General features: G+C 38.7%; 1 protein-coding gene across 1 annotated transcript; it reads left to right on the top strand.

The window, feature by feature from the left end:
• Positions 1-2,597: 2,597 nt before the first annotated feature.
• On the top strand, positions 2,598-20,893 carry LOC139710879 (E3 ubiquitin-protein ligase HECTD3-like). The gene is made up of 20 exons (XM_071622803.1): positions 2,598-3,071; positions 5,153-5,292; positions 5,868-6,096; positions 6,823-6,938; positions 7,562-7,675; positions 8,396-8,478; positions 9,204-9,306; positions 9,566-9,628; positions 10,063-10,221; positions 10,951-11,056; positions 11,592-11,709; positions 12,570-12,673; positions 13,412-13,534; positions 14,945-15,034; positions 15,939-16,149; positions 17,081-17,206; positions 17,885-17,959; positions 18,727-18,805; positions 20,342-20,410; positions 20,809-20,893. The coding sequence occupies exons 1-20, from the start codon at positions 2,646-2,648 to the stop codon at positions 20,891-20,893; spliced, it is 2,619 nt and encodes an 872-aa protein (XP_071478904.1). The 5' UTR covers positions 2,598-2,645.
• The last annotated feature ends 601 nt before the right edge of the window (positions 20,894-21,494 follow it).

Raw genomic sequence — 21,494 nt, forward strand, 5'->3', positions numbered from 1 at the left:
ATGCTGTCAAAAACTGTCAAAAACCAAAATTCCATAATATTCCTTATAGGCCTACTTGGTTAAAATTCAAAGCAATCTGGATGATGCTGCTAGCTCTTTCATTCTTAAATATTTTGAGATACTCAAGATGACCGCCTACTCTGATCACCCGTGAAATTGGTGGGCTAAGCGGAGCCAATATTTGAAATTCCTTCATATTTGTAAATGTTGAAAACTAGAACAAAATTATGATTATTTTTAACCCTTTTTCGAGGAAGCTGAATCTAAATCTGGATGATGCAACCCATGATGTATCCTTGCCTAAGGTTTTGAGATCCTCAAGATAGCTGCTGCAAAAATCTTTTCCTTTAAAGTGATTCGAGTCATGGAACCTGAATAATTACCATTTCATTTACAACAGTTCAGTTGAGCGAATTTGTCAAATCAACAAAAATGGTATCCAAAATGGCTTCTACAATCATAAATCTCCAATCATAAATCTTTTTGTTTTAACAACAAAAAAATATATAAGTATATATCCCAATTATTAATGTCTGAAATGATTGTTCTCTCGATCAGAATTATAATCACTTAAACGGCAGGTAGCCCAAACATTATTTGGTGTTCTTTAAATAAAGTGTTAGTATTGAAAATATGATTCATGTCCATTTCTGGAGTTTTATTCTAATATTGATAATATTATTTGACCAACACTTTTTTTATATTCTTTATTTCGAATTTTGTTCAATGCCACAAAATTCACATTCACAAAAACAAAGCAAAACATTTTACATTGACCAACATGTGAACCCACGAATTATTCAAACACACACACACACACACACACACACACACACACACATACACACACACACACACACACACACACACACACACACGCAAAGCATGTTTCCAAGCGCGCCGGAGCACTTCTGTTTTTTTTTTTTTTTGTTTGTTGTTGTTGTGTTTGTTTGTGTTCTTTTTTTGTGGGGGGCAAAATTTCGACGGGGGCACATTATGTGACGGTGTGAGATCCTCGGCAAGGGTGTGGGAGGAGGATACCCCCTCCCACAGTAGGGACTTTTTGCAAAAACAGAGTACAAAAGTCGCGTTTATAGAGCATTTAAAAGCAAATTTCTAGGAAATTAAACATCGTGAAAAAAAAATCGCATTTTCAGTTATGAAATTGAAATCTTTTAGACATGAAAAGTGCCTTTATTGTTCATTTTGGTCTTTGAATAATTGTTTAATTAATATTTGTTACAGGGGGCACTGGGGGGGGGGGGGGCAAAAACTCGTTTTGCCTCCCAAAATAGTTTGGGAGGCCTTAGACTAGAATGACATAGTGACGTTAACATGGGGCATTTTCCGTTGTGGACCTGTGATTTTGCATAGACTAAGAGGTATTGTAGCCGTGGTTGTAAAGATCAGTCATAGGCAATACAGTGAGTTACATGGAGTAGAAGTAGTATGGAGAAGAATAAATGAAAAGTGACGGACTTCATCGGACTTGAGTGATGAGAATTCTCTATAAGTCTGTACTTATTGGCGGTCATTTTGAAAGCCAACTTTCTTTTTTTCAATCGTCAGTCACATCTTAGCGGCCATCCTTTGCAATTATATTGGTGGCCATTTTCAATATTCTCAACATTTCAAGGATGAATATTCAATCGGCTAGATTCAGATTCAACACGTCGGAATAGGGGAAGTGGATTGTCATTTTTTTTTTCACCATTTGTAAGGAAATGAATTATGTATGAATTTTAGATTTTGGCAGCCACCTTGATTCTCTCAAAATCCTCAAGGATTAAGAATAGTGCACAATATCGAGACTCGTGATTCAGTATCCTCGAAATTAAGGTAAAACCATGAAAAACATCAGCGGGATGATAAAACGCGGTTATAGGCCCAAAATATGATTTTGCACCCAGACTATGATCGCTCAAAAAAAAAAAAAAACTTAAATGCATTTATCTCAAAGAGTCGGTAATTTCCCCTGATACCATACTGTCATCGGAGGTTAAGCCCTATTATCATTGGTCAGTAGGCCTATTGTAGCCCGTAGGTTACTTGAGTTTTTGTCCATATCGGTCTGTAATAATCATCGCATTATAATAAAAAAACATCTAAAAACAAAACATGTAATCATTATTATTATTATGGAAAGATGTGTCTTCATTCCCTGCAAGAATGGATCATATATCATTGTGTACAACATTACCAGGTATTGCATTAAATGTTACCCCCTTCCCGAAAACAAACAAGCAAACAAACAGAGTCTACAGAGAATCCAAAGATGTGACGTTAGATTCAACGATTATTATACTTTTTTCAGTGTTGACCTGTGCCAGGGTATTATGATACTTGACTATCTGTGGAAGGAGAATCATTTTGTGAACGCACAAAACATGAGCATCAGCGTTTTCATGACCATGCGCTCGGCTTTAAATAGCATTATGTAAAGGTAATCATGCTAAACATGATTTTGTTTTCCTGCCACCGCGCGGACATTGACTTAGTGATCTGGACATTAATCACCCGCTCTGAAGTCCGAACTCCACTGAACTACTCAGTAGTATGCGGTACTCCGCCCTCTCTTGACGCATCAACGACAGGTGGTCATCTCACGAAATTACTAAACACACGCGAATTTGTTGGAGGAGATCATGTTTTCTCCAGTTTACACACCAACTAGGGCAACTTTAGCCCGAATACGATGTCTACAAGAATGTGTCGAATGCTTTCGGGATGCGAAACATTTACCGGAAGCCCTCTGTTATGTACCAAGTAAGTTGGAATACACGATAACACCATCGCAGGATCAGCAACAGCAGCAGCAGCAGGGATTACCTCCGTCCTATGTTGCTGGAAGCTGGGCTGCCGCCGCCGCTGCCGCCGCCGAGCTTCGCGTTCCCCCACCTCGTCACTCGCAGGAGGCTGCATCTCCCTCGTTGACTCTGAACGTGTACACCCAACCAGATAAACATGCAGAATGCATTGCGAATTTGTTGGCGGCAAATTACAAGGACAGTGTAGTTCTTGCGTCAGGAGTGTCGATGTGCAATACCCAAGGACAATGGCTGAAGCTTGAGGTAATGTAAATTTATCCCCAATCAGCTACAAACGGTGACACAGCAAAAGTCGTGATGGTATCATGACAATGAATAGGTGGGACTACATTATTCTCGACGCGCCCAACTAACAGCACACACCCAATTCGATACCACCAAAACAGTGGTCAATGGCTACTGCTAATGTGCTGTGCCATTGCCTTTGCGTGTAGGGGCAGTTTCCTGGCATTGATTGATAGGTTGATAGTTTCAATGATACCAATTACTATACTCCAACTTTTCATATTATACATCAAAATTTACACATATCTATATTGGTAAATTTATGGGTATTTACCGTGTTTACGGGCTGGCGCAAATGACTACGTCCTTGCATATATAACAATACATACTTCTACCATGTCTACAGATTTAGTGTCTAGACCCTGCTGTCCCTGGCTAGATTAACCCATTCCTTCCGCAATTCTCTGAGTGCCTTTAATGCCCCCAAACGAGATTCTTTTTGCCTGTCAACAGAGAGGCAGACAGGTTGGTAATTCACCTCTGTGAAGGCAGTCAGGAGGCACTAGTACATGTATCCTCTTTCCAAGGTCAGCTACATGTACCAGTGAACAATGTCAATGGAAATATCGATCGGGTGTAAGGTATAAATAGAGCATGCGCTGATGAGCTCACAAAATCTTTTGTTCTATACAAAACCAGGTACCTGAATGGGGTGACTGGGGTCAGCGAACACAGATATCTAACCGATCTCGGCCTTGATCGCTATGTACATACAACATGTTCTTACGAGTTTACAGCAGAACAAGCAAAAACTAAATCAGGAAAAAGGTACATAATACTGTGAAATACGTATTTTTCAAACAGGAGAACGAATGCTGATAGAATAAACTCTGATCTTTTTATCAAACCCACTTTTGTGGGCATATTAACACAAAGAAACATGAATTTAGGCCACTAAAGCAGGCACTCTTGTCTTCATCTGTACATCAGTTGCTCCCACGGGAACCTGGTATACCAGGTTCCTGTAAGGAACGGGTTAAGTTTGTATGATACTGATAGCTCATTTTCCACAATCGTCAAATGCAGGAAATACTTCTCACTAGTCTAGAGCTTATTTCCAGTCGCTCATGTAAATTGGCCCTATACATGTATATGACCATGGGATAATGTCGATATTGATATCAACTTTCATGACATCACTCATAACATCTCACTCTTTACAAGTGATCGTGATTTGCTCTGTGTGCACAATATGAAACTTACAGCAGACCTACACATGCACGATGTAGTTTTATAGCCATGGCCATTTTTATAATGCGTCATTCATAATAATCAATATCTCTAGACTACCTGGGAGCTAAAGGGGTTAAGTAAGAATGATTTATGGCAAGTTGAATAAAGTCAGTTGAGGCTTCCTCGAGCACCGCACATGAACGCATAAAGACACTGACAAACAGACAGGCGGAGGCACATCATATCATATACAGGGAGTAGATCTGTGGAAAAACAGGAATTCTGGGGCAGAGACAAATAGACTAGCGACTGTATCGTACAGTATGTACAGTTGTTGGTATTGTATTACACAATTGAATAAGCATTAATTAGTCAACTAGTCTTGTACATCCATATCTGTTTAGTGGTTCTGAATTGGTAATTGAATCAATGTCACACAATACCTGAATCTGGGATATTAATTGTGTTCTTAGAATTGCGTTATAATCAATAAATGCCTGTAAACAAGCATTTCTAACTTAATCTTTGAAACTCATTTTGAAGAGTTTACAAATTTGGTAGGACCTTATGCATGTACGTAGTTAACAACCAACCTAAGTGGAGGTTTTGTGTAAGGATTTCAATACAAGTAAAAGCAACCTTATTCCACTACTGCTTGAACTGTGATCTCAAACAGAAATATTAGTAAGATGGAAAGAGAATGTATTTGATTGAAAACAAATGTTAGGATGATAGAGGACACTGCAGTAGAAAAAGTGTAAATGTACAGGTACAGTAGGAACTATCCAAACCTAGAAATGTTAACCAGTTGAGTACATGACTGAGCTGAAATCTAATTTTCATGGAATGGATAATGCACTCTCCAGAGTCCCGTGGAAGGCTGGGTGCTGTTGTACGACAGCAAAGCCAGTCAAGAAGACCCACCATCACTGCAGGCAGTGGAACCTGATCCAACAAGTGAAGCAGCCCAGCTGCTCTTTGGGAAGAGAGCAAAACCCATCGATGAGTGAGTATGGCGTCTTTACAAGTGTCAAAAGTCTTTGCCAACAATTAACCCATTAAAATTTAAATTTGGAATTATCAGTGGGGATAACACTTGGTTCACCTTGATCCCATAAACAATGGGTAAACTTGACTGAGATTTGTTTGGTTTTTATTTTTAGTGGGAATAGTGACATTTAAGAAATGTTAGTTATTAATCTGACAGACTGATGGTTTGAACCACATTGAACTTGAAACTCAAAGTCATGTATTTTGCTAACACCATTTTGAGGTAGCATGATGTCTTTTCACCTTATATACACTATACTAGATAGTATTATAGCTTGTTGAAAGCATTAAACAAAGTGAATGAAATGACCTGAAGTTCAGAATAAACAAGTTCTCAATAGTTAATTAGAATCCCTATGATGTTTTGTTCTTGTGTGGTCTGATGTGCTGAAATCATTAGGTGATTACAGAAGTTTCCCCATTTTTGCATTTTAAATGAATTGAAGAAAAAAAAAAGAGGTTGATTCATTACAGCAGTGATTTTCCTTTTTGTTTCCCATTACCCTTTAATACGTTTTCCACCCATCTCAGTTGGGAAGAAGTAATCGAGGTGAGCTACAGCCTCCGCATCGGCAAGCTGCCAGAGATCCGGCCGGTCTATAAGGATGGTGTGGAGGATCTCCGGGCTGTGCCGCCAAACTGGAGCCTGGAATGTGACGAGGAGCTGGCGCGCTTCCTCGGGGAACACACAGACCACGAGAATGAAAAGCTTGGAAGCGTCAAGCAGTACGTGGAGGCTGTGGATGTATCGTCTAGCTGGGTTCGTATAAGAGTTCCTGGAGGAATTTGGCATGTGCCACTGACAAGATTACCACATCTCTCACTCTCAACTTCCAAAATGGTGGCCGATGTACAATTCTTTTTGCTGTAATTGAGTTGGACACACACATTGCTAATGTATTAAAAAAACTGTTTGACAAATTGCAGTAATTCCATGACAAGTAGATGTTCTTATAGACTATGTTATGTTTTTACATGGACTCTCATCTGTAGTGAGACAGGTGTTCTGATGCATCATGCTACTGATTTTATAAACCATGCCACATGAAGAAGAAAATGTTTCATTGAATTTGAAGCTGTACATTACATACAAGTAGATTTAAACAAGTGAAGGGTATTTGACAATATTGTGTAACTTTTCTGGGCTTTGCACTTAGGCACTGTAGGTGCCTAAGCTCGCACATTTGAACCTTGAGTTTGTTTTAGAAGCAGTTACAGGCTTGCTTTTGCCCAGATTCATTTGCATGTTCTGTGGATGATGTTGCCAAAGTCAAATGTAGCAGGACCAAATCAATAGGCTTCCTGTTGACAGTGCACAAGTCGAATATTAATCCAAAATATGGGAGAGTTTTATATGCATATCTGTCCTTGTTCATTTGTTGTTGATGGGACCTCTAAGTTACAGCTGTAGCTGTGCTGGAGAGTAATGTAAGGTTGACTCTTATGACACACCTAGCTGACTGTACCTCTGTTACCTTGACAACAGGATGATGAGAGTGCATCATGTCTGACAGATGGAGAGCCGACGACGTACTGGGAGAGTGACGGGAGGCAAGGCCAGCACTGGATACGACTCAGGATGAGAAGAGGAACCATCATCAAGTGAGTGTCTCAAGTGGGATTCTCAATCCAAAAATGATGAACAAACACAGAGCTGCTCTTGCAGGCTCTTTACATGATGCACAGTAGCATGGGTGGTATGCATATCACACTGAGTAGTTTCTCCACTTCATTTGCACTGTATGCATTAACAAGATGCATTTTGTTGCTATTCTTCTTGAGTATTTCTACTGGTCCCGAACCTACTGTAATGTTTAATTATGGTTGTCAGGGGTTTTCATTTCTTGTTTGTTGTTGTTGTTGTTTTTTCTTGGTATGTTGTACGATAGCAATAGCAATATAAATGGATGAACTAAATAACTAAAATTTTGTCAGTCTTGCTAAAGTCTGGCCCAGCCTGGTTTCCATGATTCAAAAGAGGATTTTTGTTTGTTCGAACTTTTGTTTAAGCAAACAGCAGACTGTTACTGGCACAAACTCATTTCAATTCCCCAAACTCTCTATACACCATAAGAGATAGATTGTGCTTGTGTGGTAACATCATTTCACTGAATAAAGAGCAGCATTTGAAATGGCTTCTTGACTGACCCAAGCAAACTCATATCTTCAGAATGAAGTCTGTGTTACCTCTGTGTCCATCTTCTTCATCATTCATCTGAACACAGGAAGCTGTACATCACGGTCAACGCCCATGACGATAACTACATGCCTACCCACGTGGTGGTGATGGCGGGTGAGGTGGAAAACCTGATGAAGCTGAGCGACATCACCATAGAACAGTAAGGGTCTCTCCTCATTGTTGCAGAGCACAGTAGAAAATATCAGCAGAAAATATCAACAGAATTGTGCTTGATGATATCATCGTAGAAGTTACTGATGGTTCTGTTGGAGGCACAGGGTAGCTGCAGTGGAAGAACTTACGATAATTGATGAAAATTGTGATTACAGTTATGATAATTGTTATTGTTGTCATTGTTCTGATAATGTGGGCAATGATGATGATTATTGTTATTGATATTTTCACCATTTTTGTCATAATAATCATCAGTTTCATTGTTATTGTTCCTGCCTGTATTCATAGTGTGTAGGCAGAAAAGATATTCACCAACTAGTGAAAATTTCTAGTTGGACACCCTGGCATTGGTGCTAGTACTGGTACTCAAAAAACACTGCGTGATGTCAATGACTTTCAACATTATTGTTCAACCCATTTTGAATGTTCAGGGATGAATTCACTATCTGACAGTATCAGATAATAGTTTGAGGATAAAGATACTGAAATGAATATATGATATATTGTTTTCTAACAGAAAATGTGGCATTTCCCCTTTCTTTCTTTTTTTTTGGGGGGGGGGGAGGTGGAGTTGGGGGTGGGAAGAGGCTGGGTTGGCAGGATTGCTTTAGACAAAAGATCAAGTGATGGTAGGAAGTTTAAGATTGAAGGAATTTTGATGGCATGTACTCACACTCCTTGTGGCATCTCATCTTACCCTATGCAGGACCTTCTCTGGCGACATGTGTATACTAGAGGACATGACACAGTTCTACTCTACGATTGAAATCAGAATAAAGGCGTGCAAAGGTAAGACAGCGATACGATGGCTTAATTTTAGCTGTATATTAAAGCTATCAACTTCCATTCACAGGGGAGGGAGATAGTGGTCAAGTGTTTTTCACAGCCTTCTGGCTGCATAGGGTGTAGAGCAGTAGCGACCAGATATGGACACTTGTTAGAATGAGTAATTTGTGGCAAGCACAGTAGGTACAAAAGAAGGAAAGAAGAAGGTGGAGAGGAGAAGAGCAGAAATTATCATAGTATTTACAATACCACCAGAGGGCACTTTTGGAACTAGCACTGAGGTAAAAGTAGATTTTGTCATAATTGACGTAGCAGTTATTGCAGCCAGACATCAGTGTTCAATTAAAGCACACACTCAACAAACTTGAAAACATGATTGAAAACATTGATGATGATGTTGATGATGATGATGATGATGATGATGATGTTTAATGTCATTATTATTATCATTTTGATCATCACTATCTTCAGTATCATTGTTATCACTGTTTTGTGTATTTGTTGTATGACCGTCATAATGTGTCCTTTGAAACACAACATCCCTCTAACTATCACACTGCATCCTCTTTCATTCTTTGCAACTCCTTCTGTTAATTGGACGACAATATCAATAGATGTAGCATGATAATGTAAAGATGTAAGCAATGTAATACTATTATATGAATATTTGTGACTGTGTATAGAGTTCCAATAAATCCTTTGCGATGTATGCATTCTTTGTACCACAGACGATGGCGTTGATACAAGAATACATGGCATCAAGATAAAGTCACTGAAGGAGAGAGATCTTGGTCTCAACATTGATCTCTTTGACAAGAAGGAGCTAGTGAGGTTAGTGATACGTGGCAAGAAAAGATTTCTTTTGATTTTCATTACCAGTTATGACATGCTGCCAATAACTATAATATCACGATAATTTCCACTGTCATTAGGAACAAATGTGTATAAGTGACATGCAGTCAATTTCAGAAAACCAAAAAACCTCAGTCTTCGCTGGAAATGATCCATCCATCTCTTTTCTTTTAACCCATTTTGTGTTCCTTGATGGCATGTTATCACACTTTCCCTGTTTTGATTCTGATTCCCACAGGTACCCAAGATTAGAGCTTGTGGACAAGGAGAAGCTATACAGAAGAGCACTAGTACTACAAAGGTACATCTATAATTGTGAAACCGTTTTATGATGATCACAATTGTTCATGTTAGTTGGTTTTGTTGATAATAATTGATGACATCTGTTATTATCTTATACTGTGAATATTTGATGATAATGATGATGATTATGATGATGATGAGGATATTGATGATGATGATTATTAGAATTATCATCATCATAACTATCACAGTGATCCATATTTTCAGTATCATGTGATAAACTGGAAATGTAATTTCCCATTTGAAGGAAAATAGATTGCTTTTCCAATGTAATCTGTCAATCTCCTGTTTCCCTGTAAATATTGCTATTTTTCACCAGTCAAAAGTAGGAAAGAATGATGGAATGTAAATGGAAGCTTTGTCCTTTTTGTTCCTAAATGAAGGTCATAGTCATAGCTGACCCTTGTTGCATGTGATGGTCATCATTCACAGATTCATAAAGCTGCTGGACAGCGTCATCCATTTCATCGTGCCAGCCTGGGAATACTCCGTGGGGTCGTTCCGCTCCCTGGAGGTGGTCCGTCAGTTCCTGCCACTCTCTAAGAAGAGGAACGGTCTCATCTACCACTTTCTGAGTCAGTCTGAGACTGGGTAAGGCCAATTCAATAAACTGACACTTTTCCCTCATCTAGATGGAAATAAGAGTGTTGGGTAGGGTTAGTATTTCTGATTGTCACAATTTTTTTTTTAACTTGATGCATTCAAACAAATTTTTTAAAGTCCTATGCTGGCCAAGACTACAGTGGTGATTGATATTCGCCCTTCAGTCCTGTTTTCGTACTTATGATTTTCTCTAGTATTGCTATCATTTACAATGCATTTTCTGGTTATTTCTTGGGGCAGCTTCCTCTTTGTTAGCATGAAATGAGGAGTGCTCTGACAGATGCACGTATGATGCACACTGACAGCTTCGGTTTGTGGATAATAGAGCACACATTCAGTCAGATGCCACTGGTCAATACTGTAAAGAGGGTTTCAATTATCGTCAGTTGCCAAGATTCCACTGACATGCCATGGCAGTGATTAGAATTCTTGTGGTTGTTCAGTTCCTGCCATGCTGCTGCCATATCAACCTCGGTTAGGCTGCAATAGGAACGTTCTTCATCAAATGGGGCCTTGATGTAATGATTGTTGGACCTTGTGAGCATTAAGTGGGGGGGGGGGGGGGGGGACTTTTTAATGAAATGCACAATGTTTTTCGTTTCTCAATACGTAATTTTATTCTTAATAACAGGTAAAAGACAAAAATCCAGTGCAGGGGAAATATGGTGTGGTCTGGTAGCATACTTTCAATGTTATTGCATTGTTTACTTGTTGTAGGAGACCCTCTAGGATGCCCAAGCTGTATATCAATCGAAGAAGTGCAGCGGATCACAGGGTAGATCCATCTAAGGACCCCTCAGCTAAGAATGCAATCTTCTCTCAGGTGAAAATATGGATATATGAAGTTTTGCTCATTTTGTTGATGCTATTTTATGTAGTCTATTTTTGTTATATCTGAAAATGTATGGTTGTGTGAACATGTTTTAGATCCAGCACAGGGCACCTTGAAAAGGCTTCATGTACAGGATCTGATTTGTAAACAAACTTTTGTAAAAAAATTACATTGCATACTTGTACTTGAGTGGAATGTTTGTAGCATACATACCGATGTGGATGATAGATTGCTTTATCTTACTTTTTTTGCATTCAAAATGATGAATTTACATGTAATTATGAATGACTGCTTCTACATTCTTCTTTTATTCCTTGTGTAGTGGACAGTATCAGTACATTGAAACAAAAATTATAAATTAGATGAAGAGGTATGTACTGATTGTATCTTTGATAAAAATGCATGTGAATCATTTTGCAAGTTACTTTAATTGAACAATTCTGTTGTTGATCTTGTAAATGCCTTGGTCACATGGATAATAAGAAATATATGCTGAACACCACTTCTACTTCTCTCACTGTTAAAGATGTATGAGGGGCTGAAACCCAAGGACAAGTATGAGAAGCCGCTGGACTTCAGGTGGCCACAGCAGTACGACCAGTGGTGGGAATGCAAGTTTCTCTCAGAGGGAATCATCGACCAGGGTGAGGTTCATGAAAGGATAATTCCATGCATCATTTGTTTGGTTTGGGATGCTGCACATGTCTTAACTGAAAGAGCACACGTGGTGTGTTTCTGTTTGGGCAGTACACAAATATTCTGTTTGTTAGAGAACTAAAGGTACATGTAGTTGCAAAATGAAGATGAGAGTGAGTGTGTTGGATATTGATGAATGAAAAAACAAAATATTTACAATAGTTTAACAATTTATTGACTAGGTGTTTGGAAGCATTGGATATTACATGAAAATACCTTAACTGCATATTAACTGAGAACCATCTGTGCCTCTGAAGATTTTTTTTTTCTTATTTTGGAATATACAATATGTTTTTACTATTCATTGAAAATGGGAAAATTGATACACACTGTAAGGATGGCATTTTCTTTTTGCAAGTAAGCAAGCCAGTAAATAGAATAACTGTTCATTTCCACTGAAAGACAAATTGCCCTTCATTGAGGTATGTAAGTAAGCATGCAGCACAGCGGGTACTGCATTATGACTTGTGTTAAGTGGTTTGATTAAATACGCAGTACCAGTGTACCTGCTGCATGCTGTAGGGATTAAACCCAGCACTGGCTGTAAGGCTGCAGCTCTGTAGTCTAGAGGGTACGACTTTTGCCTGGTAATGAGGAGATTGTTGGCTCAAATCCAGCCCAAGGTATGTACAGCTGTATGCGCATAGTTCTCTGTTGTGGCTACTACTAAAACACTACATGTAAATAATCAGTGCTTCTTCATACTGTATGTCGATGAAGGGTAATTTGTCAATCAGTGGCAATAAAACAAGAATTCATTGATTTGAATTAACTGCTCCTGTACACTTTCTAATTGCTTGACATGAAGGAGGTGGATTCAGAGACAGTCTGGCTGACATCGCAGAGGAGCTTTGCCCCACTGGAGGTGACGACCCCATCCCTCTTCCCTTCTTTATCAGGTCTCCAAACCAGGTGAGGGCGCCGTAGTCTACCCACCAAGCATGGTGTGTGTTTGGATAGGCAAAAATCAGGTGGTGTTTGTCGCTAGTGGTATAATTGTAATGATGTTAAACCAGTTTTATAGAGCACATATCACAGAAAATAAATTAAAGACTCTAATGCACATTGAAGGAAGGAAAGTATAGAAATGAAGGAAAATAGACAAACCAGTAAGTCATGAAATAATAAAAGCAGTTTATCATTCATTGATGCCATTGTTTTTTCCCATTATCATTGATTCTCTAAAGACTGTAACTTCAAGATGACTGGCCATACAAACTTGAATTGATTGGATTTGGAGACAGTAAACCCAAATGTCACAAGGAAAGATCAAACAATGGACATGCATTACCTGCATGAAAGCGTAAGAATTGCTCGGTCAAATTTGATTTTACAAAAGAATAATCTACAACATAGTAAATTATTTGAGGGTATATCTAGTGAAGGTCAAAGAGGAAGACCAGAATTGCTGATGATACCATTTCTGTGCTAAATCTGGAATTGGTCTACTACAACTAGCAAAAAAAGACTGGCTCAGGAAACCTATCTCTACCCTTATGCGTTATGAGAAATGGAACGACATTCTAATGAGGCATGTTGGAAGAAGATACAATCATTGTGTCTTGTGGGCTTTGAACCCATAATTTTAAGGACTGTTGGGCAAAGAAAACAAATGGATGCATGTCTCTTTCATTTCTTCTTGGGTTGTAGAACAATGATGACTCCAACATCAACCGAGATGTGTACCTTCCCAACCCATCATGTCGGCAGTTTGCCAAGTACGAGTGGATCGGGATGCTGATGGGTGCTTGTCTTAGAAGCAGGGAACATCTGGTAAGAGAGAGAGAGGGGGGGGGGGGGAGATCTCATTTCTTTGTCAAATCTCATTGGCCCCATAACTGTAGGGGAAAAAAGAGTGGGACGCATAAATGAAATCTAATGGCTTTCTTGTTATGATGTTTAAATATCCCAATATTTTCATGTTTGTGAATTGAATGAGAAATATACAGTAAACCTCGGATAAGTCGACGTCGAGTGAGTCGAAAATCACTTAACTCGAAGCAAAATAAAAAGTCCCGATTTTTCCCTATGTATTTTCTCTAAGAAATATTTGGATAAGCCGAAGCACGAGAGTCGAATTTCGGCTGTGTCGAAGTAAAACATTCAGTGCCTTTTGTACAAAATACACGTAGTTTACATCACTTGAGCCGAAGAAGGTTTGTCTTGCATTCTCATTACATTTAGAGGAGAACAAAAAAATCGGCATGTCGCAGAACCCCGTCCCTGGCCTGCTGCAGGTAAGCATGCACACTCACCGTACCGCTCTGCACGCATGTCGAATACATACACATGTATACATGTATACACACAGCACATCGATCCACATACTTTATCCATACACACAGCACATCCATACTTTATCCATGTCAAGCCAGAACTCCTTGGTCAACCAATCACTGCTTTAATATTTTAGTGACAGGCCAAGTGGGCGGAGCTTGTTTGTGCGTGCCCGGCTGGCTGTATAGTTTTGTTCAATGGAGGTGGGATGGACCTGGGAGAGTGTTTGTCTCAGGGTAGGTTGACAGAGATGGCTACTTATGTTGCACCATAGACATAGCACATGCACATTGCCACATTAGCGCAGACATTCTCAGAACTACGTTTAACTACTAGTATTGATACAAATTTCATGTTCAATTCAGAACAAAATAAGAACATTATCTTCAAGAACAGACAAATTTGAATGCAAACACACACACGCACGCACACACACACACATGCACACATGCATGCAAATGTACTATAATACATGTACATAACTGTGAGTCGAAAAAAAATCGACTCTCGCGAGAGTCGAATTTCACTTAAGTCGACGCATTTTTGTCAGTCCCGAGAGCTTCGACTCATGCGAGGTTTACTGTATATTTCTTTCACAGCAATTGATGATGGGGAAAACGGTTTTCCTTAGATATTATAGTGCTGATAACATTATTTGAGGATTGTAAATTTTGTCCTTTCATTCTTTTCACAACTCTTATGTACCAGCCCCATCTGCCCTGTGTTTATTGTGTGACAGCATACACTCTGTCGCTCAACATATTCCTACACAACTTTCTAGATTACCAACACCACCAACCATTCACATTCACCCGGGCCCCTTTCACTCTTGTTCAACCAGACACAGAGCCTCTGTTTTGATAGGGCAAGATTTTGTCTCTGACTTTATTTATTTTACAATTCTAGGTGCTCTCCCTTCCAGCATTCATGTGGAAGTTGCTGGGGCGAGAGCATGTGACTTGGTCCAGAGATTACAAGACAGTTGATGCCGCAGCTGTGAGTACCCTTATTTCTTCCATAAACTGCAATTTTGTTTCTGATATTTATTCTCTGTATATAAAGCCAGGATAAGAGAATGCCTACAAAAGCAAACAAGTGATCTATCTGTTATCAGAAATTGAGTAGATGTCTATTTTGTTGTTCAGTGCAAAAATACATGATTGTGTGACAGGTGATATTATTTGAATAGGTGACATGGATTTGTCATTCCTAGTTTTCAGCATAATTTGTGCATGAGGGTTGCCATATATGAAGCTTCTTTAATTTGTGAATTTTTGTGATAGTACAGACAGATGTGAATTTGTGTTTCCCAGGCATTCAAAGAAACAGAAAAATCAAACTGAATCAAGACTCAAGAATGGAATGAAAGGGCTTTTGTAGCTCATAAAGCATTTCCAATTTCAGCCAAAGTACCATAATACTTCCTGTGGATGCTTCTCTTTACTTCTGCCATATACCTGCCCATTCCTACAAGCATTTAACATAAATCATTACCGTACTTTTTTAATAGCTTGGGAACATCCAAGCATCCAAGCATTTAAGCATCTTGGATCCAAGCATCCAAGATTCTGAAATCCAGTCGTCAATTCTATGAATCTTCTTTTGGGTCATTTGTATTTATATACATGCCATGTTTTTCTCTTTGTTATATACTGTGAAACCAGAAATTTTCATGTGCGTGAAACTTATGTTAATTTTGCGAGGAGCCAAGTTTGGCGAAAGTAAAATGCTTGCGAGTGTTCTTGTCTACACAATACATTGAATGCCAGTGGCAATTGGCAAAAGTTTCATGCTGCAAAAGAGGCTGTCGGCTCCAATTCGTGAATGTTTCTGGTGTTACAATAGTTTATGTGACAGTGAAAATATAAAATATGCAAAATATATTTGATATATTCCACAGGTGAAAATGATAGAGCTGATAGAATCAATGGACAGGGAGACATTTGAAGCTTCATTTGCTGGTGAACTGACCTACACAACTAGCCTCAGTGACCAGACAATTGTACCCCTCAAGGATGGCTGCACTGACACCCACGTGCAGTATGAGGACAGGCTGGAGTACTGCAGGCTGGTGAAAGAGGCTAGGATGTCTGAGTGCATGGAACAGGAAAGTTCATTGTCATGAGTATCCACAATGGCTGATTACATTCCCCTTGTAAAGGGATAGATACTGTATGAGCTGAAATTTTTGCTCCTGTTTTATTTTTGTGAATTTTGCGAATTGCATTTGAGCAGCAAAAATAACAATACGTGAAAATATCATTTCTTTTAAAAAAAAAAAAAAAGCCATGGCTGTACTCACAGCTGGATTGTGCGCAACTAGTAACTACTGGAGGTATAGCACGCTGCATGAGCATAATTTACTGTATACGCCGAATATTTCGCGAGGCTTTTATTTTTGCGAATTTCGCGAGTCAGGTGCTATTTTCGAAATTAAAGACACGCAAAAATATTGGCTCTGATCCCGATGTGAATGTGACGTATGCGTGTACACTTCTCCGTTCAGTACGGGACTCCACAATCGCGAATTTAACCACTCGCGAAATCGTGGGGAATTCCCGATTCGCACAATATATGGCGTATACAGTATCGGGGCACAGCAACACGCTAGTACTTCAAATGCAGAGCATACTACTTCCTCACCTGTCCATGTACAGAAAATCACCAGGTAGAAACATTCAGCATTAGTATTGTCGATTGCTACTCATTCTTATATATTTCATGAAAGGTGAAGTAACAATCACTAAACCCTCACAACCATGAAATTAATTACATGCGAGAATAACTGATGAGTAGCAATCATCTGAAAGCAAAAATTTCAGCTCATGCAGTACATGGGCAGTGTGTTTTTGAAAGTGGTCTCTCATGCAATGACTATTACACCTCTTACCCTTTCCCCTCAAAAAATAACCAAAAAAGTGCATATCTGTCAGTAACATTTTATGAGTGTAATTCACTTGTACATGCAAAGTATCAGCTATGCACTGAGTTTGTTATTGTGATTCTGTAACAGTACTTGGCACATGTGTTGACCACAGGTAGAGTCGCTGCGACAGGGTTTACTCAAGGTCATCCCTCAAGCAGTCCTTGACCTCTTGACCTGGCAGGAGCTAGAGAGAAGGATATGTGGTGACCCAGAGATCACTGTGGAGGACCTCAAGAAGACAAGTGAGTTTATAGTCCATCATTGGCTCTACTTCTCATCATCAACAACAACATCAACAACAACAACAACAACAACAACAACAACAACAACAACAACAACAACAACAACAACAACAACAACAACAACAACAACAATTTTCTCCAAACCACTAATTTAACCTGTTGTTCAAGGACGGTTTGATTTTGCTACAACATGCATTTCCCATAGACTCTTGCCCGAGTACAGTCAGGACTCGTCCTCAACAAGTTATACAAGAATTCATGTAATGGAGCGCCACTTGAGTACTAGAGAGAGGAAAAAAAAAGTATAATTGCATATCATCCAAGTATTGTGTTCTGTATTTTTACTACAGTTTGAATAGCTTTTTCATGGAAAGAAGATCATATTGTATTCAACAGTATGCCTGATATTGATAGCACCATATAGCTTTTCCCACAAAAGAAGATGGCTCCAAGCAGACAAAGCATATCATGGTAGCATAACCAAAGGATACACGTAATTACATGTACAATGTATGTATAATGGAACAGGCAAAGTTTCATTGATAAGTAGATGCAATGAAAATGCAATAGTAATATGAAATTGATTAGGAGAGTCACCTGGAGAAATAAGATATTTGATGACTGTCAATTGCTGAATGTATGTTTGTTTTCTTTTCTTTTCAAATTCATTATTTGCAGCTTTCTATGAAGACATTGAAGAGTCAGATATCAGAGTTCAGTATCTGTGGGAGGCACTCGGTAATTTCACTCACGGTGAGTTTGTCATAATCTCAATGTTGTAATTCAGAAGATAGTATGAATACATTTGGAAAATAGCACCTTTGCATTCATTCTCTGAATTACTTTGCAGGCACCAAGGACACTATTGGCATGCAAAATGCAATGGTCATTGAATCCATGATGCAATGTGGCATAAAAGTATAACAGAGACTCCAACCCCAAGCACCTTCTGATCTGTAGATTCTCCCGCCTGAAACCCCTAGCAAACGGGAGACTCCAACTTGATGTGCGCGAAGCACAAAGTTCCTTGTGGCCGGGGTCCAGCTTTAGGGTTTTAGATGTTACCTCGTGCTATCTGAGTCTTATTTTTCAACATACGATGACACTAAGTAAGAAATCATTTCAAGCGGGAGAAATCAAATCTCGAGCAGGAGAACAGGAGATTTTACAAAAATGGGCTTTCGGCGGGAGATCTCCCGTCGAAAGCGGGAGAGTTGGAGTCTCTGGTATAACAATGTTTATGTAAATGTGATATTTGTACAAAGCAGAAAATCAGCATTGTCATCATTAATTGATATTTTGTATTATGAAAAGACTCTTCTCATTTATTCTGTAGCAATACGAATCATTGCTATTTATTCTTCAGAGGATTCTATTGTGATTAGAAAGAAATATATGAGTAAAAGAAAAAAAAATGAAATGAAGCAAGCCAGCAAGCACACACCAAAGAGTTCTAAATGTTTTGTATATGAGGAAACTCCAAAGAAGATTGGAAATCCCATTATCTTTATTCCTCACAGAGGACAGGAGTCGTTTCCTGAGGTTTGTCACTGGTAGAAGACGTCTTCCAGCTCCTCTTTATATCTGCCCAGACAGAGGGTGAGTTCTTGCTCGTGATTTTCTGTGCTTTGCAATGTCTCAATATCTCATTGGTGGTATACATGTATATCTTTGCACTGAGGCATTTGGGTTCTCATCCTGAGTGTCTTTATACTCCTTGTGTCTTGCTTTTTATGATAACTTTATAATAAACACTGGCCTCTGCCTGATTAGTCATTCAAAAACACCCTTTTGTGAATTAATCAGATTTTGGACATGTGTCCACAGTCAATGGGAACTGTCTTAAAACTTGATTTTCTGTTTATGTTCCTTGCTATATATTTGAAATTTTCATTACATATTTCCATAACATTTGGCACATGTAAAGTGATTATTTGAAAACGAGTCTACAAATATGGTTTATGTGGATTTTTTGTCATCTTGAGATCATTTTGTCTAATATTTCCCAGTGTGCCTTTCACATAGCTTTAGGAGCAGTGAATGTTATCACATCAAACCACAAATGTCAGGTACATCGGTGGGCTGTGACACACAATTTACTGCTTTTATATTTACTGCTTTTATATTTACTCTAGTTAAAAGTCACAATCTGACTTTCCAAAATTAGAGCAACACATGGGGGGAAAAAAAAGTTCTTCGAAGCAATGTTTCTTGGCAGACGTTATGAAGTTGATATTACTCAAAATGTCAAGAAAACAATCTGAAGTAATTCCAGATATACTTTATGCTTTACGTATGTGTGCTGAAATTGGCAATCATGTTAGGCACCTGCAAATAAATCGTCTAGAATCTAATGTTCATTTTCTTTTGTTCTGGAGTAAAACACCCCGTTTGCCGCAGGCTATGTATAGGGTGCCTATTTGCGGGAGGGGCCGTTTTATTCATTGATGAAAAGGCCCAATCAGGTGTCACTTCCTTGAACACTTGCGAGTAACTCCTGCTTGTGTTTTAAAGTGGGACTAAGCACACATGATGTTCGTTAGCTGTTTTATTGATGAATGAAAGTGCCCCTGCCAGAAATAGGCACCCTACCGCAAACTGGGTTGTTTACTCTATTTCTATTTCTTGTTTTCTTCTTTTCACTCTATGTGACATGTTTTGCAAATCTATGTACTTTCTCTACTCTAAGCTTTCATTTCTTTGAATTGCTTACCTCCTCTTATTTAAAGCACTTAAAGACTTTATTGAAATTTGTGCTTTATTAATAATAGATGGTATTATCATCAGTATTAGATGTGGAACTGAGGCCTTGAAAGCCACAAAGAAGTGTTTGGCAGAACATACCAGCATTTACTCTCTTTTTTTTTTCCATCAGCAAACTCTCTACATGTTAGCAATATCTGTGACATTCTTAGTTCACAATCTGGAAAGTAGTAAACACTGGGTATTTTGTTGGTAGGGAAAAGTGTAAAGATCACAATATTAGGATGAGAAGTAAGATATTTAGGTGGATTTGTGTGCTGTGAGGTATATACTCAAATGTAAGATCTTTGAAATGGGTATGAGACTATGAAAAGCTTCGATGAATTTTACAGTATACTTGTAATTGCCTCCCTCTCTCTCTCTCTTGTGCAGGGATAAGGTTGATGCCCTACCAGAATCTTCAACTTGCTCCAACACCTTATTCTTGCCAGTATATTCAAGGTAATTGTTCATATAATTGCTTGCTGTTTCCAAAATGCTAAAAATGTATAGGCGGTGTCTTCAAGTTGAAATTGTTGCTGTTATGATATTTTCAAGCCATATTTGAGAAATGAATGGTAAATAGTGAAGAATACATATTCAAAAGTAGTCAAGTTATAGCAGGTATAGCAGTACAGTGAACTCTATCACATCATTCAAAAATAACTTTTGATGAAAAAATTAATGCATGTCATCCCTTTTTCCTTTGTCTTTTTCTTTGTTTGTTCTTTTTTGTGAGGGATACATTTCATATTCATCTATTTTCAAGTCTTACATTGTTTATTGCCCGAGGGGTGTTAGGGTCTGAAGTTTAACGTTAGCAATGCAATTTTTTTTTTTTTGTTTCCTTCTGTCTTCAGTGCAAAGATAACTGAGGAAAAGCTGCGGTATGCTGCCTACAACTGTGTAGCCATTGACACTGACATGAGTCCATGGGATGAATGAAGCCCCGCCCACCTTCTCTCTGATTGGAGGATTGCAGGGACACACCTCTGTGGCATGGATGGCAAATATTTGCTTCAAAAAACTGTGCAGATACATTGAGCTCACATGTGTGACTTCTCATTTTGTTAATGGGCAGAAGAACATTGTGACAGATTGTAATCAAGTGGCAGCAGGACTTGAGGATGATGCAATTTGAGGATGATATGATTCATTTTGAGCCATTTACTATGAAAATCAAAAGACTTTGTGGCTTTTATCCTCGGAAGTGGACCAGCTTAAAATCATCTTATCATACATAAGTTAAAGAATTCATGGAGGGCCAAGCATTTAAATTCTCCATTCCGTGAAAATTGCCGTACTTCTGTCTAGAAGTGAATTTACAGAGTGATGCTATTTCATGATATCACATCATAGTTATGGAATTATATGTCTAAATCTATGTCATGCCATAATTAGTACAGTTTTCAAAGAATGGCACTCCATTCATCAATGAGTGGTCATGCTTGTCTAGCAGTACACAGTCATTGCAAATGTTGTTCTCCTTTTCTGAGCTCCAGTTTTGACTGCTAAAGGTTTATTGCGGCACATAACTCATAATCAC

The sequence above is a fragment of the Diadema antillarum genome, unplaced genomic scaffold (assembly GCF_040938485.1).
Source record: "Diadema antillarum isolate AM-2024a unplaced genomic scaffold, OU_Dant_1.0 seq00001584_RagTag, whole genome shotgun sequence".
Taxonomy (NCBI): Eukaryota; Metazoa; Echinodermata; class Echinoidea; order Diadematoida; family Diadematidae; genus Diadema; species Diadema antillarum.

What these genes read in the sequence shown, in the direction of transcription:
- LOC139710879 (XM_071622803.1), top strand. Translation starts at nt 2,646, where the DNA reads ATGTTTTCTCCAGTTTACACACCAACTAGGGCAACTTTAGCCCGAATA. An exon ending in TTATCAGGTCTCCAAACCAG is followed by an intron (nt 12,674 to 13,411) that starts GTGAGGGCGCCG and finishes CTTGGGTTGTAG; the next exon opens with AACAATGATGACTCCAACAT. An exon ending in TATATCTGCCCAGACAGAGG is followed by an intron (nt 18,806 to 20,341) that starts GTGAGTTCTTGC and finishes TCTCTTGTGCAG; the next exon opens with GGATAAGGTTGATGCCCTAC.